Genomic DNA, 16,819 nt, shown 5'->3' with positions numbered 1-16,819 from the left:
TAATACCTTGCTTCTACAGAGAAAGGCCAGCAGAGTGCACCACTGCTCCTGTTTACCTCCTCCTCCAATAACAGGGGCTCGTTCATAACCAAGGACATTAACAAATCTTGCTGCTTGCCTTGGAGTATCAAGAAGCCGTCCAGCTCGAAGTGGTTTAACGTAGGAACAGACTGGTCTATTTATCCCATTTTCATCCTAGGGAAAAGGGGAAAAACATCTGAAATGACATGTTAATCATCCCCAGTTATAATATGTTTTTTTCAAATACATTAATGTAGGATAAAATAATTCAGCATACCATTGATTGAGTGCTTACCTTGTATCTGGTATTAGGCTGCAAAGTGCTGTGTATATAATTTCCCTTAATCCTCATCTCTATTATTTTCATTTTATAGATGAAAACTGGGGAACTACAGCTATCTAGCTCTGAGCGGTTTTACTCCAAAGGCTGTGGCAATAAGAACTCCGCTGAGAAACGTGTGGGCAGGTATGTAGGGGAGGGAGAGGTGCTCTAAGCTGAAGCATTCTTTCACATTACCATATAGAATTTAACAATATATAGCCAGACAGAACAAGTAACTCTTCTGATTGGCTCATATAACAGAAATGATCATAGCTTGGTTCTAGTTTGTTTCTGTTAGTGCCTCAAATTTAGCGATCCACAGGAAACAGTAATTTGTTAACCAAGTCAACAGAAAGCAAAATTTCAAAAAACACTCTAGAAAAAGTTTTACGTTCTAAATACAGGATGTATCTTGGTGTTGGTGCTGAATAACTTGTATGCATATATAGGTCTCTGATGACTGTCTACCACTGTGATTTTACAGTTAGTATTACCAAAGCCCACAATCTCTTTACCTTCCTGGTTACTGACACGGCACTGTAAAAGGGCCACTTACTATTCAACATTTGGAGATGACCTACCCTCTCTGGTAGGGCTCCTCAGGACATAAGATCTAACCCAGCCAACAGAAACACCATCTGTCTGAATTATCAGGACCACTAATGTCTTTCTCCATAACCAAAACATCTTTTTCCAATATAGTCCCATACTTCAGCAAGGGAAAAAAAAAATCTCACTTATTTACATTTGATTATAGTGAGAAAGATCATGAATTTTTATGTTGCAGAGCAAATTGGCTATAGATTCCTCTCATACCTATAGTTCTCAACAGTAGAAGGCATCAGTTTTTTTTGTTTTTTTTTTTTTTGAGACAGTCTCGCTGTTGTCCAGGCTGGAGTGCAGTAGTGTGATCTCAGCTCACTCCAACCTGCACCCCTCCAGGTTCAAGCGATTCTTGTGCCTCAGTCTCCTGAGTAGCTGGGATTACAGGTGTGCACCACCACACCTGGCTAATTTTTGTATTTTTGTAGAGATAGGGTTTCACGATGCTGACCAGGCTGGTCTCAAACTCCTGACCTCAAGTGATCCGCCCGCTTCAACCTCCCAAAGTGCTGGGATTACAGGCATGAGGTACTCTGCCTGGCCTAGAGGGCACTGATTTTTAAAACAGAGGATTATTATTCTAATTTTGGGGGGATATAGAGAACTATGATTTTCTTTTACATGAACTTAGCATTACTAATAATTTACTGTTGTATAAGAATACTAAGTCCTGAAATCACAAATTAAATATTAAAAGGATATCCTCAATCCTCAAGTGATTTACAACATTTTCTTAAAACCTAGTGGCCTTAAAGTTCAATTTCTGTAACTTATTTTAAGGTATTTTGCACTAAAAAGTTCAAAAGGCATCAATGAATTACTATTATATTATAGCAAAACCAGCTAACAAAGGATAAAAAGAATAATGAATTATTAAGTATGATGGCCACGGTGAATCTACAGATCTTTGGTTAGGACTGAGGTGTAGGACTGTTACTCCTATTCTTACAAGTCCACTAACAGGCAAGAAAAGATGAGCACATAAGAAGTGGAAGCATTTGCCTAAGTCAATCATCAATAGTAGCATCTTAGAATGTAAGATATATCGTTTTATTATAGCAATATTCTAATATTATCTAAATATATCCCCACAAGCTAAAAAATAAAAAATCGTTAACCAAGTCAAGTGAAAGCAAAATTTCAAAAAACACTCTAGAAAAAGTTTTACATTCTAAAGGCAGGATATATCTGTATATCATCTATATATATATTTATATATATTTCATCTATAAAAGCAATATTGATTTTATAATTAGATTGCTTTATACTGTTGTTCTTTAATTTCATAACTAGTCAAATACAGGAAGCAGCAGCAAGAAACAGGTCTGGCGAATCTAAATTAAATCAGTATTTTATTTACTCTGTGTATGGAAAGAGGTGGCACAAACTAAAAAGGCACCAGTAAAAATTCCAGTTTAATACAGGCTTTGCCATGACTGAGTTGCTGTTTGGCCTTGAAAAGAGCGTTCTCTTCTCTAACCTTCATACTGTTTACAAAAAGAGCCAATGCCTGGCCACTTGACAATCTTATATGGTTACTATGAGACTAAATTACCTTCTGTGGTTCAAATCTTACAATGAATTCTCAGAGAGAGGAATTCATTTAAGTAGTATTTCGTAAAAGAAAACCCCACGTCCTTGACTTCTTAGTGCGTCGCAACTTTTTCCTCCTCTTTGATCCTACCATTTCTCTGATTCACTGCCTTACTCCATCCTGAGTCCTCTCTGGTTCCTAATTCCACGTGGCAACGAAGAAATGCCTCATTTATATAGACAGCACGGAGCCAGTTTTTAAAACACATATCTGGCCGGGCGCGGTGGCTCAAGCCTGTAATCCCAGCACTTTGGGAGGCCGAGACGGGCGGATCACGAGGTCAGGAGATCGAGACCATCCTGGCCGACACGGTGAAACCCCGTCTCTACTAAAAAATACAGAAAACTAGCTGGGCGAGGTGGCGGGCGCCTGTAGTCCCAGCTACTCGGGAGGCTGAGGCAGGAGAATGGCGTGAACCCGGGAGGCGGAGCTTGCAGTGAGCTGAGATCCGGCCACTGCACTCCAGCCTGGGCGGCAGAGCGAGACTCCGTCTCAAAAAAAAAAAAAAAAAACCACATATCTGTATTTATTTATATATGTGTGTATATTTTTTGTCATTGTTATTGTCGTGAGACCGTCTCACTCCGTCACCCAGGCTGGAGTGCAATGGCATGATCTCGGCTCACTGCAATCTCTGCCTCCCAGGTTAAACAATTCTCCTGCCTCAGCCTCCTGAGTAGCTGGGATTACAGACGCCCGCCAGCACGCCTGGCTAATTTTTGTATTTTTAGTAGAGACAAGGTTTCGCCATGTTGGCCAGGCTGGTCTCGAACTCCTGACCTCAGGTGATCCACCTGCCTCGGCCTCCCAAAGTGCTGGGATTACGGGCGTGAGCCACTGTGCCCAGCCAGGAAGCCAGTTATATTTTGATTGGTTTCTCCTTGCCCTTGTCCTGATATTGTTGTTATCTTGCCAACCAGTCATTCAATATATAAACAACGCTATCAGAAAGTCAGAAGCCATTTCCCTTATTCCCACCTCTAGTCAACCTCTCATTCCCAAGCTCCCCATCTGGAAACTAAACCACTTTTAGCCTTTTCCAAAATCTAGGGAAAGTAGGGTAAAGCTGGATGGATGCACAGGATCGGAGAAACTTAATATTCTACACTATACTTATATGAAAGCATCTATATGAGGCTGAATATATACAAAATATTTGAACTGTTCCTTAGGAGTTACAAAAAATAAGTGACCCTGACCATATAATTTATGTTGGTCTGTAAAAGAGAAGAAATGGGTTTAGGACTCAGGAAAAATGGAGGCAGAGATACATAGTTGAAATGCTTCAGTTAAACATTACTGGTCACTGGCTTAGAGGTCATGGTTATATAGAATTTTTTTTAAAACCCTAACAAAAAATATATATATGCCCAGAGCCCCCCGGTTCTGCACACAAGAGCTGGATTTACATATAACCTGCAAAGTGTCCAAATGGTTAATTATTTAGCACTAAGTATCAAGCAAATACACATTCCAAGTTAAACAAAATAGATTTTCATCTACTTTAAAACAAATATATTCAGAAAGGGTTTAAAACACAATAACTGATTCAACCTGAGAAAGCTGATTTTTCAAAAACCCACAATAATTGAAATTGAAAGTAAAATAAGACATAGATTGATCTCGCCACTCACCTATGCAGTTAAAGAAAATATTACAAAGTCAGCATTTTATTTTACAAATACACTTTTATTTTTTGGAATACATTTTACAAATAAATACTAAACGAAATTTACACACGTAACAGTAAATCTCAAATACAGGCATAAAATTATTTTAATATAATTTACAAACCTGTGCAAAAATCTTAACGAGTCGTGAGTTGTGTGAGGGTCGAATTTGCAAATATTCTCTCCACCACTGCTTGGCATATACAAGAAATAATCGCTCTTTCTCTGCAGTTTTCTGACGTTCCAAAGCAAGCTTGAAATTTAAAAAAATATTTTTCAATTTCTATTCATTATCCTTAATTACTACCAAATATGTAACAAATTTATCTACTTCTCTACATCATTACCACCCTAATCTGAGTCATCATCATCTTCTATAAGAGCCTTCTGACTTCCCTGTTTCTACACTTACCCCTAGTCCAAGCCAGTCTCCATACAATAGTCATAAGTCACCTTTTTTTCCTCCCAAGACAGAATTTTTTTTTTTTGGTTGGCGGGATGCAGTCTCGCTCTGGCGCCCAGGCTGGAGTGCAGTGGCGTGATCTCAGTTCACTGCAACCTCTGCCTCCCACATTCAAGCAATTCTCCTGCCTCAGCCTCCTGAGTAGCTGGGACTACAGGCGCGTGCCACCAAACGCCGCTAATTTTTTTTTTGTATTTTTAGTAGAGACAGGGTTTCACCACATTGGTCAGGCTAATCTCAAACTCCTGACCTCATGATCCACCCGCCTTGGCCTCCCAAAGTGCTGGGATTACCGTACCTGGCCCAGAAATTTTTTAATAGTAAATCATACAGGCTGGGCGTGGTGGCTCACGCCTGTAATCCCAACACTTTGGGAGGCCAAGGCAGGTGAATCATTTGAGGTCAGGAGTTCGAGACCAGCCTGGCCAACATGGTGAAACCCCATCTCAACAAAAAATACAAAAACTAGCTGGGGATAGTGGTACATGTCTGTAATCCCAGCTACTCAGGAGGCTGAGGCAGGAGAATTGCTTGAACCTGGGAGGAAGAGGTTGCAGTGAGCCGCATTCATGCCACCGTACTCCACCCTGGGCGATGGAGTGAGACTCTATCTCAACAAAACAAAACAAAACACACTGTCATTCTCTTGTTTAAAACACTTCATTCTCGACCGGGCGCGGTGGCTCACGCCTGTAATCCCAGCACTTTGGGAGGCCGAGGCGGGCGGATCAGGAGGTCAGGAGATCGAGACCATCCTGGCTAACACGGTGAAACCCCGTCTCTACTAAAAACAAAAAAAATTAGCCGGGCGTGGTGGCGGGCGCCTGTAGTCCCAGCTATTCGAGAGGTTGAGCCAGGAGAATGGCGTGAACCCGGGAGGCGGAGCTTGCAGTGAGCAGACATCACGCCACTGCACTCCAACCTGGGCAACTGAGTGAGACTCTGTCTCAAAAAAAAAAAAAACAAAAACAAAAACAAAAAAACTTCATTCTCCATCACATTGCAAAATACCTGCCCAGCCTATGAACGCTATCTCATCTTCTCCTCTCTCCCCAGCCCACTACACTCCAGCCACAGGAGGCTTTCGTTCCTCCGTAGGGGCTTTTGTTCTAGGCTGTTCCCAATGCTGGAAGCTCAGCCCCAATCTTTGCGTGGGTGGTTACTTCCTGCCGTTCAGACCCTTTCCCTACCTTAGTCACTTGACCTATGATCAGTCACCCAATAACCACTATATCATATCCGCTGTAATAATTCTCCACAAAACACCTTCTACTATCTGATTATTTTGTTTGCTGACTGATTGCTTCTCCTGCACCAGAATCTAAACTCCTTGAGAGCAAGCTGTCTAGCTGTCTGCTGCCCTGTACACAGCTACATGCTCAGTGTCTGGAACAGTGTCTAGCACATTTTAACACCTGTTTAGGATCCATACATATTTCTGACTTTAATTTCTTTTAAGAGACAGGGTCTTGCTCTGTCACCGAGTCTGGAGTGCAGTAGCATGATCATGGCTCACTGTAGCCTCAGATTCCTGGGCTCAAGTGATCCTCCCGCCTTAGCCTCCCCAGTAGGTGGGACTACAGGGATGCGCCAACCATGCACAGTTAATTTTTAAAATTTTTTGTAGAGATGAAGTCTACCTATGTTGCCCAGGCTGGTCTTGAACTCCTGGCCTGAAGTGATCCTTTTACCTTGGCCTCCCAAAGTGCTGGGATTACAGACGAATTAGCCTGGCTAAAATTTTTAATAGTGCAATTTTAAAGATAAAATTAGAAGCAATTTATCAGAAACAGAATAAACTTATGTTTTAGTCACTAGAAATTATAAATATGACAGTGGAAATATGAGAAAAAATATATAAAACAATGTTAAGTTTAAAAAGGAGAACCTGGCTGGGCACAGTGGTCCATGTCTGCAATTCCAGTGTTTTGGGAGGCTGAGGCAGGTGGATTGCTTAAGGCTGAGAGTTTGAGGTTTCAGTGAGCTATAATTACACCACTGCACTCAAGCCTGAGAGTCAGAGTGAGATGCTGTCTCTAAAAAAATAAAATTTAATTTAAAAAAACAAGCTACTACCCTAAAAAAGTAGAGCCCAAACATTTACTTTGTATGTCACATAAATATATGAATAACATGATTAAAACTCACGTATACCATTTTGGAAGGCCGAGGCAGGCAGATCACAAGGTCATGAGATCGAGACCATCCTGGCCAACGTGGTGAAACCCTGTCTCTACTAAAAATACAAAAATTAGGTGGGCGTGGTGGCACACGCCTGTAGTCCCAGCAACTCGGCAGACTGAGGCAGGAGAACTGCTTGAACTTGGGAGGCAGGGGTTGCAGTGAGCTGAGATTGCACCACTACGCTCCAACATGGCAACAGCGAGACTGTTTGAAAAAAACAAGCTAAAAAAACCCTCACGTATACATATATGTATATGTGTGTATACACCATTTATTTAAGAGACATGGTCTTAGTCTGTCACCCAGGCTAGAGTGCAGTGGTACAATCACTCACTGTAACTTCAAATTCCTGGGTCAAGTAATCCTCCCATTTCAGCTTCCCAAGGAGCTGGGACTACAAGCATGTACCACCATGTTTGACTGATTTTTCAAAATTTTTGTAGACACAGGGTCTCACTATGTTGCCCAGGCTGGTCCTGAATTATTGGACTCAAAAGTGATCCTCCCACCTTAGCCTCCCATACGGCTGGGTATTTATTTGAGTAACATCAAGATTGGTTTCCACTATGTGGTTTCAGGTATATATACCACCCATGACATATGTCAGAAGCTAGAGATTAGAGGGAGATGAGAGTTTACAAAAGGAAGGAAAAAAAGTTTAAAGAAAACAGGGCAGGGCATTGTTTGCCTGAGGGAGAAGCACTAGCATCTAACCACAGGTCTGTAAAAGGAACAACATGACAGGCAAGGTGGAGTAAAGGGTGGTGTATGGAATCAAGGAGAACCATGCCACGAGTGCCATCCAGCAAGTCAGCAGATAATGAGAACCTCCAAACTGCAGACTGGCAGGAACTAAACGGGACGGCAAATCCAATGCAGAGGAGTTAAAACGTCTGCCGATCTCGTAAGACCCAGGAAGAAAGCAATTCGTCAGAAACCTGACAGTGGAACTAGGGAAAAACCCTTTCCAAATACACTCTAGAAGTGGCAAGCGCTTCTACCCTGAGAGGGCAGAGCAGAAAAGACACAAGCAGCAAGCTTTCAATAAATGTCCGTGAAAACGTTAAAATCCCACCCCACCGAGGTTACACTTCACTCTTTTATCCTCTTCAGCTTTATCCTGTAATTTTTTCTTTTCTTTTTTTTTTTTTTTTTTTTTTGAGACGGAGTCTGGCTCTGTCGCCCAGGCTGGAGGGCAGTGGCCGGATCTCAGCTCACTGCAGGCTCCGCCTCCCGAGTTCACGCCATTCTCCTGCCTCAGCCTCCCGAGTAGCTGGGACTACAGGCGCCACCACCAGGCCCGGCTAATTTTTTTTTTTTGTATTTTTAGTAGAGACGGGGTTTCACCGTGTTAGCCAGGATGGTCTCGATCTCCTGACCTTGTGATCCGCCCACCTCAGCCTCCCAAAGTGCTGGGATTACAGGCGTGAGCCACCGCGCCCAGCCTATTCTGTAAAATTCTTATGTTGTCTCAATAAACGTTCATTGTATTTCCCAAACTAGATACAGATTCTCCTAGGAAAACAGTCTTATCTTCTTTCTCATCCTTTTTGTGAACCTCTGAGTGCTAATCTAGAAAGTAATAAATGGTAATTTTCTAAAAATAGAGTGCCTTCTAGGATCAACAGTTAAATACACTACTATGAAAACAGACAGACAAAAAAAGAGAAACTCATAACTATTTACCTGTGTGTTCACTACTTCTTGAGATAATGTTTGATTGAGTGGTGGATACATTTCAAGTTTTATATTTAAAATTCCCACAGAAACTTTTGATTCTGTGCCTATAAACATAAATATTAAGAACTTCAGAGATTTCAGTACTATGTATATTTACTCAACCAAAGTCTAACCAAAATAACTTAGGCACTTGGTGTTTTACCACTTACATGGACTAAAGATAACATTCAACATCACCTTTAATATTCATACTAAAAATGAACCAAATCAATTTTTTTAAACAAAGGTGTTTATCTAATTATAAGGAGATTAACTATTTTCTTAGCTTTCTGACGCTCTTTTTCTTCTTTAAGTAGAGGTGGGGGCTCCCTATGTTGTTCAGGTTGGTCTTAAACTCTGGAGCTCACGTGATATTCCCGCCTCAGCCTTCCAAAGTGCCTGGTGGGATTACAGGCATGAGCCACTACACCTGGCCTTTCTAACATGGTTTAAGAAACGTTTCTGACCTAAAGGATTTGAGACTCTTAATTTTTATCTTCATGAAATGTACAATGTCAACCAGACTTACATTAAATTCAAAGTCAAAGCAACTGTTAACACCTCATTCTGTCTCCACACACACACACTAAAAATTAGAAAGCATTTATATTGTCACTTATAGTAACTCCCATTTGTCACTTCCCATTATCAAATTACAGGCTGAGTAGAAATTTTCAATCCATGCCTGGATTTAAAGAACTAGTAAACAAATATGCTTCACATCAAAATGATTTAATGCTTCTTTAGTGAATGCTTCTTTAGAAATCTGCTTGTTTCCAGGTCACTGCTATGATTATCATGTTAGGCCTATTTTTGAAGACAAATAATTGGGTATTGTCTTTGAAAATAAATTTCCTACATAAAGAACACTTTTTCTATAATTTTTATTTAAAGAAAAATACATTCTTGGTATGACTTATTAAAATCTAAATTACTGACCGGATGTGGTGGCTCACGCCTGTATCCTAGCACTTTGGGAGGCCAAGGCGGGCAGATCACAATGTCAAGAGATCGAGACCATCCTAGCCAATATGGTGAAACCCTGCCTGTACCAAAAATACAAGAATCAGCTGGGTGTGGTGGCGTGTGCCTGTAGTCCCAGCTACTCAGGAGGCTGAGGCAGGAGAATCGCTTGAACCCAGGAGGCGGGGGTTGCAGTGAGCTGAGATTGCACCACGGCACTCCAGGCTGGTGACAGAGCTAGACTCCGTCTCAAAAAAAAAAAAAAAAGTCTAAATTACTAAGTCTATGCTGTCCACTGGCAAGTTTTAACTCTGTGACTAAGGTTCAAAACCAAAGTAATTCCATTATATGTTATAGATAAAACATTGGTGGGTTTTGTTTTCTCATTTTATTAGCAAATATGTGTTACACAGCAGGCAGTGTGAAGATTCCAAGGAGACTGTGATAAATAAGATAGGTACCAGCTCTGCCCTCAAGGGGTACTTGATACTGACACTGAGCAAATTATTACCTCTTCCAAGTCTCACTCACCCACACTGTAAAAGGTTGGGAGAACACCTACTCCGTATTTTGCAAGAATCACTGGTACCAAAGAGGATGTATTCCAGGGTGTGCTGGCTGGACACACATAAGTTTGTATGTGTGTCAAGAATATTAATTTTCTTTATAGCCTTACATTATATCAAATGAACTTGAAATTAAAACCCTCAAAATTCCTGTATTCATTTTCCAGAAAAAACCATTTCTCCTAAGACAAGGTCAGATTGACCGTGAAGTGCTATACTGATACTATTCTTCAAGACATTTCTCAAGACTAGGATGCTGGGGTCCCATTGTAGCTAATGAAATTCTATTTTACAGGTTTCCATCTTGGATTATAAAAGCATTTTAAGGATATAAAATCTATTGACAAATGAACCGTGGCTATTAAAAGGTTAACAATGACATATTAATCATCATACCTACACCCATAAGTTCCACAGTCAGACTGGTCACTCCATTTTCTGAGCCCAAAACCGACCGCCATTCCAGAAAATACGATGCTACTAAAGTCGTCTCACCAAATATGTCTGTTTTGATTAGCACCATATGAATTGGATCACTTATTGATAACATTGTTGTTGAATCAGCCATTCTGGTTCCATCACCTAGCAATATAATTCAAACAAAATTATATCACACTACATATTCAGTTAGGCCAATATAAAATAATACTTTTATTAAAGAATATACTAAATAATAAGCTTATGAAAAACCAAAAAGAACAATTTGCTAATGTCTCAGAAAGCGTGGAAGAAACTGGAAATATAAATATAGTCCTATTTCTATCACTAACTTTTCAGAAGACTGGCAAATTGTGATGAGTTATCCAGTAACTTACAGCATATCAGTGCTTTCTGATTCAGGAGATAAGTCTGTTCTTTAAAACTACTTAACGGAAGTATAGGCTACTACAATAAAAAGCCTTCAAGTATGTCAACATTAATCCCCAAACTACCTCTAGAAATCCCTTTAACCTCCAGAAATTATCACTGTATAATCAACATACAACTGAAAAATACAGCACATTGAATCTAGCAATTTATCCTCTTAATTGCCTTATTAGGATAACATCTTTCAAAGGGGAAAAAAATAAATTTTAGTAATGTTTCAGTCATCTTTAAATCTAAAATTCTGAAGACATATTCTGAAACTTTGCTTAGTTTAAAAATATAAAGATTTCCATATTGACAACTAAAATGTACAAAATACCTTTACTGAAAGAAGCATAGTGTAAAACAATTACAGGAACCAAGTAGCATAAAATTTAGTTATGAGAATTATATGCTTTATTGGAGAAATAAGAAAAAAAAAGAGAAAAAACCCAAAATGACAGTTATATGTTCACATCTAAATTTGACTATTTATTTATGTATTTATTTATTTAAACAGAGTCTCACTCTGTTGCCCAGGCTGGAGTGTAATGGCGCGATCTCGGCTCATTACAGTCGCCTGCCACCATGCCTGGCTAGAAATTCTTGTATTTCTAGTAGAGACGGGGTTTCGCCATGTTGGCTAGGCTGGTCTCAATCTCCTGACCTCAGGTGATCCACCTGCCTCGGCCTCCCAAAGCGCTGGGATTACAGGCGTGAGTCACCGCACCCAGCCTATTTTTTATTTTTTGTAGAGTGTCTCACTTTGCCCAGGCTGGTCTTGAACTCCTGGCTTCAAATGATGCTCTCACCTAGGCCTCCCAAAGTGTTGGGATTTCAGCTGTGAGTCACCGTGCCCAGCCTAAACTTTGACTTTTAAAAGTTACATAACATCATTAATCTGGTTATGTTTTATAAATGAGAACGACCATGTCTCGTTTTTCACTATATCATCCCAGCACCTGCCTAGCCTAACACGATGCACATAATAGGTATTTAAGTGTGTATTACTAAAAAATCAACAATGAAAACAGTCAAAAAATAATCTCCAGGGAAAATGAATCGCAAACAGAATATTGCAAGGTGGTAGATAGTAGTTTAAATTGAAAAGAGCAGTGGGAAATGAAAGGCTAGAGATTCCTCCATTACAAATCTCTCCTTACAGAAAAAGTCATTATTATTGTTTCACAATAAAACATAACAAATATTTACTCAATTAAATGATGATTTATTACTGTTTCTTACCCAGGCTTTCTCTGTGTACTTCAAGTAAAAAGCCATCATGAAAATCTGGTTCACAGGCACATGGAACAGGTTTTGAACGAAAACGTTGGTTTCGATAATGTAAACATAAAGTAAACGTTGAACAAACTTGTCCAGGTAAAGGCTCAGGTTCTTGCAGATGTTCCAAGAAAGCTTTTCCACCCAAAACCTGAAGGTAAAGATACCTCCGTGTTGGATCAATATTAGCTGTAAAGTGTAGCAATATATATGAGGAAACTGCCGAATAACTTAAAAGAATGTGATCAATCATTAGGAAATAAAAACTTGACAGATAAAAACCCAAAACCAAAGACTAAAAAAAAGCAAGAGTAACAAATTTATTACTGTATATACCAGAATCATTTGTACCCTGGGGAGAAGATACCCATATACTGTGCTATTCTTTTCTGAGTTTATATCCAGGCTACTTTCTCCCAGCTGGAAAGGCCTCAGAGCCAACATGTGGTATACTTTTGCTTCTTAGCTGCTTAACCAACATTCCACCACCTTCACAAACCAACTCATATAATTATCAATTCAGCAAGTGTATTTGTCAGATAATTATATTACCATTTAAAAGCGAGGCTATACAGTTTTTATAAAACATATTATTAAAACACAAGAAACTGGTGATCCTGTTTTTGCTTGTACTGTGCTATACATTAACTCTTTTGATATACTTCATGCAAAACAGAATCTATGTTTTAGCTAACTATAAAATTTTAAGTATTTTATTTTGGGGGAAAAAATGGAAATGTCTTCTATCAAATACCAAAGACTACAGCACATCAGTATTTACTATAAACCACAACTAAATTAATGTTAAAATATACATACTTTTTTTTAATGTTGATTGTCTATCAAAACAAATAAGTTGTTTTGGAGAGGAAGGGAGTTCTTGCTCAACACTGTCCTAGAAAGGCAGGAAAAAAAAAAATCAAAACAAATTAGAAAACAATTATAGGTTAAGGAAATGTCAATAAACATGACTAAGCACTGAACCTAACAACAGGATAAGGCCCTTTCAAAGAACCCCTTATTTTCCTAGCCTAACTAAAATAATGAAAATAAAAGCCTGCATAAAAGATGACGTAACCGGTTACTCCTAAAATCAAATGCTAAGGAATTAAACTGTCTTCAAGTAATACTATCCACATAATGCTAAAAACAAATCCTTAATGCCTTCAACAAGGTTAAACTTTCTGCATGCCTATATAACATGCTTATAATTCCACCATGAGCTGATTTTAATAAAGTGTCATCACATAGTAGAAGCTGTTATTAGGTCAATTTTTATAACAAATGGGTTCATAAAACTTCAAAAACCAAAAAAAAGGTGCTGTATTAAAATACTTATTCCCTGTTGTATTATGAAGTCCATCCAATTTTCACATTATATTACCCAGGTATTGAGGTCACAGTTTTCATTATTGCCTCATTTTCAAACGAAGGCCTACTTACTAATTCTGCACTGAGAGACTATCATCCCATTATTGACCTATTTGTATGAAAAGATCTGAGGACTCTTATGGACAATTATTTTCTTAAAGAAATTTGTAATTTGTTATTCATAGAGAATACAATCCCAAAAGAATGCTTATTTTAAAAATATGCTTAATCTAAAAAAATTACAGATCATAGTGAAAAAGAACTTCGTTATGATTAACTAATTTGACTAAAGTATATATATTCAAAATTAACAGACCTAGAACATAAGAGAAAATTCTGTCACTGTAGAGACAGGAATGTGATCTAAAACACAAATTTTATTGATACACAAAACTATTTGGTATATTCAAGGGCAGAGCTAGCCTATACCTGAAACAAGGACAGTAGTAAACAGAATGACCTTAAAGTGGTTTCACTAAAAGGAAAGGCCCCACATCGGAACCTTATAAACAGTGTTACACATTAGTATATACTTATATTCTCATTTATTTCCCTAAAAGATTACTCACAGTAACAAAATTAAGTTCTTTCATCACATCATCAATGATTCCTCGACGTCTAAGGGCTTTGATCAAATCTTCTGTTGATAAATGTTGTTGATCAGGTGCCAATTCTTCCCGTATAGTCTCAGCAAGGATTTCTCTTATTCTGCCATGAACATCCATCTATGTAGAAAACTCATATTACAATGTATAACATCACAAAGCAGTCAAATACTGCTTCTGAAGTTTTAGGTTTCTCCAGCTAATAATAATAAATGCACAATTGTTACCACAATTGAATGGGAACAAAGGTAAGCTTTTAAAGAATGAATCTTTTGAGTACAACTTCTAGAAATCGTCTCCACTGGTTATCTGGCACCTTTGTTACCGTTTCTCCACAAATAACACTCAACCAAAAGGAATCTTCTGAGAGGGAGTATAGTACAATCAAAAGAACACAGACTGGGGGGTAGGCAGATCAAAGCATGATCTTACTACTCTCATACTTCGATCTGCCTACTGATAAGGGACTCTTACCAGCTTTCAACTTATTAGATGTGTAACCTCAAGCCAACCTATTTACCCTTTATAAATCTGTTTCGTCACCGACAAGAACGGAAAAACCTAGTGTAGTGAGTGCCCTTTCACAATAGTGTTGTGAGGATTAGATAAACGACGCTAGACACCTTGCACAAAGCCTGGCACACAAGGGCACCATAAACGATCGCTTTTATCACCTGGTACTCAGTCGAGCGAGCGCTGCAGAGACTGGAGGTTCTTCCGGAGCTCCGCAATATTAACAAATACCGTCATTACAAATCCTTTAGTAACTTCTCTTCCATGACTTCTTTGAGAATTGCTGATTGAAGCTCCTGGTTCAACTTCGCTAATACCCACATGTTTCAGGGGTGAAGAAACCCTGATATCTGCCGGGCGCGGAGGCTCACGCCTGTAATCCCAACACTTTGGGAGACCAAGGCGGGCGGATCACGAGGTCAGGAGTTCGAAACCAGCCAGACCAACATGGTGAAACCCCGTACTAAAAATACAAAAATTAGCCGGGCGAGGTGGCGTGCGCCTGTAGTCCCAGCTACTCAGTGGCTGAGGCAGGAGAATCGCTTAAACCCGGGAGGTGGAGGTTGCAGTGAGCTGAGATCGCGCCATTGCACTCCAGCCTGGGCGACAGAGAGACTCCGTCTCAAAAAAAGAAAGAAACGCTGGTATCTTATAGCAGAATATAAACCTCCAAATACAACTTACACTCAATCGGACTTCCAGAAGTCGCTCGCTAAGCGCTTCATTCTCACGGCCGTCCTAAAACGCCAAAACGCTCGTTCTATCGCCCCAGACTCTTGCTAGCACCTGCTCGGCTCGTTTTCTCCCTCGGAGGCCAGGACGCTCTCCTCAAACTCAAAGCTCTGCCCACCCCGCGCTGCGCACCCCGCAGTCCTCGCTAGAGTCTCGGCAAGCAGGTGCCGCGGTCGGCCCGGGGCCGCCGGGCAGGAGGGAAGGGTCCTGGCTCGGCCCGGCGGTCTCTCGCAGCGCCCGCGACTCTCACCTTACTCAGCTGCTGGTGGATGAGCTGCTTCAGCTCGGAGGCTTTCTCCGGGGGCAGCGACATGCTGGCAGCCGGCGTCTCCCCGCCGCTTCTCCCCGCCTCAGACGCCCTAACTGCGCGGCCCCGGCCCGGCCAGGGAGCGTTAGGAGCGACTGGAGCACAAAGCGCCGCAGCCGTTCGCCTAGCGCAGCTCCCGGGGGACGCAGCGCCGCGTCAGGCCGGCGGCTGACCTGGAACTGAGGCCCCGGCAGCGGCGGCGCCAACTGTTTTCAAACAGTGGCGGACAAACCGGGCTCGGGGCTGGCCCGCACGCTGCCTGATCGTTTCCAGCCGGCGCGCCAGCTCCCCGCTGGCCCCGCACCCCGAGACCTCAGCGCACCCCATCGCCTTGCTCGCTAGGGTCTGCGGAAGTGCCGCTCGCCCCGCTTCGCGGCCCCCCGGCGGCCTCTTTCTGCCCTCGGAACCGGCCTCGGAACCGGCAGTTAGCTGGACGGGCCCTCAGGGCCCGGCGCCCAGGGACTCCAAGGACCCGCCTGCGCCCCGCGAGGCCCCGGGGACTCGGGCTTCCGCCTCCCTGCTGCCCTCGTTCTGCCCAGTGTCACGCTTAGTCCCCGCTGGCCACCGCCACCCCCCTGCGACCATGTTCGTTCCCTGCGGGGAGTCGGCCCCCGACCTTGCCGGCTTCACCCTCCTCATGGTGAGTCTCCGCTTGCGCTCGGGGCTCTGCCTCGCCAGGCCCCTGCGGTGTCGCCCCCCGACGCGGGGTGTTCGGCGGTGCCGGGAGAAAGAGGGCCCTAGTTTCTATTTCAGGTTCTCGGCCGGAAAAAACGGGGAGGTTGTAGCCGGAGGCAGACGTCCCAATAGAACCTTTGTCGGCTCTAAAACCAGACGTAGTCAAGTCTACAATTTGTAGTCTGTGTCCTGTAAAACGTGATGTGTTCGTACATTCTAGATACACCGTACTTATGTTGTGCAGGGCATCCTTCAGTTTTGTCCTAGAAAGTCTTTCTGCGACTAGTTTTAGATCAGTCTTAAGCTGGCATGCTATCGTTGTTAACCGGAGAACTACTGATAGGGCAGTAAACGCTGACTCTTGCCGGTAGTTAGCAGTTTTAT

At 41.5% G+C, this 16,819-nt stretch overlaps 2 protein-coding genes across 6 annotated transcripts in view; one reads left to right on the top strand and one right to left on the bottom strand.

The window, feature by feature from the left end:
* CEP76 (centrosomal protein 76) overlaps nucleotides 1–15,969 on the bottom strand; it is a 39,508-nt gene extending 23,539 nt beyond the window's left edge. For 2 of the 4 annotated variants that reach the window (XM_021929920.2, XM_009192333.4), the window contains exons 1-8: nucleotides 15,704–15,969; nucleotides 14,173–14,328; nucleotides 13,052–13,127; nucleotides 12,197–12,421; nucleotides 10,502–10,687; nucleotides 8,544–8,641; nucleotides 4,335–4,463; nucleotides 7–195 (exon numbers count right to left, since the gene is read on the bottom strand). In XM_021929920.2, coding sequence (XP_021785612.2) covers nucleotides 7–195; nucleotides 4,335–4,463; nucleotides 8,544–8,641; nucleotides 10,502–10,687; nucleotides 12,197–12,421; nucleotides 13,052–13,127; nucleotides 14,173–14,328; nucleotides 15,704–15,766 — 1,122 coding nt within the window. In that variant the 5' untranslated portion in view covers nucleotides 15,767–15,969. Of the gene's footprint in view, nucleotides 1–6; nucleotides 196–4,334; nucleotides 4,464–8,543; nucleotides 8,642–10,501; nucleotides 10,688–12,196; nucleotides 12,422–13,051; nucleotides 13,128–14,172; nucleotides 14,329–15,405; nucleotides 15,667–15,703 lie in introns of those variants that run through there. The other 2 variants (XM_021929922.2, XM_021929921.2) reach the window with 2 other exon arrangements.
* PSMG2 (proteasome assembly chaperone 2) overlaps nucleotides 1–16,819 on the top strand; it is a 66,778-nt gene that overhangs the window by 27,607 nt on the left and 22,352 nt on the right. The window contains exon 3 of one of the 2 annotated variants that reach the window (XM_017951511.2): nucleotides 396–487. Coding sequence is in view for 1 of the 2 variants with exons in the window: in XM_003914128.3 (XP_003914177.1) it covers nucleotides 16,344–16,400 (57 nt within the window). In the remaining variant the exon portion in view is untranslated. Of the gene's footprint in view, nucleotides 1–395; nucleotides 488–16,249; nucleotides 16,401–16,819 lie in introns of those variants that run through there. The other variant, XM_003914128.3, reaches the window with a different exon arrangement.

Source organism: Papio anubis, chromosome 19, assembly GCF_008728515.1.
Source record: "Papio anubis isolate 15944 chromosome 19, Panubis1.0, whole genome shotgun sequence".
NCBI classification, from domain to species: Eukaryota; Metazoa; Chordata; class Mammalia; order Primates; family Cercopithecidae; genus Papio; species Papio anubis.
This window is presented reverse-complemented; position numbering and strand designations above follow the sequence as displayed.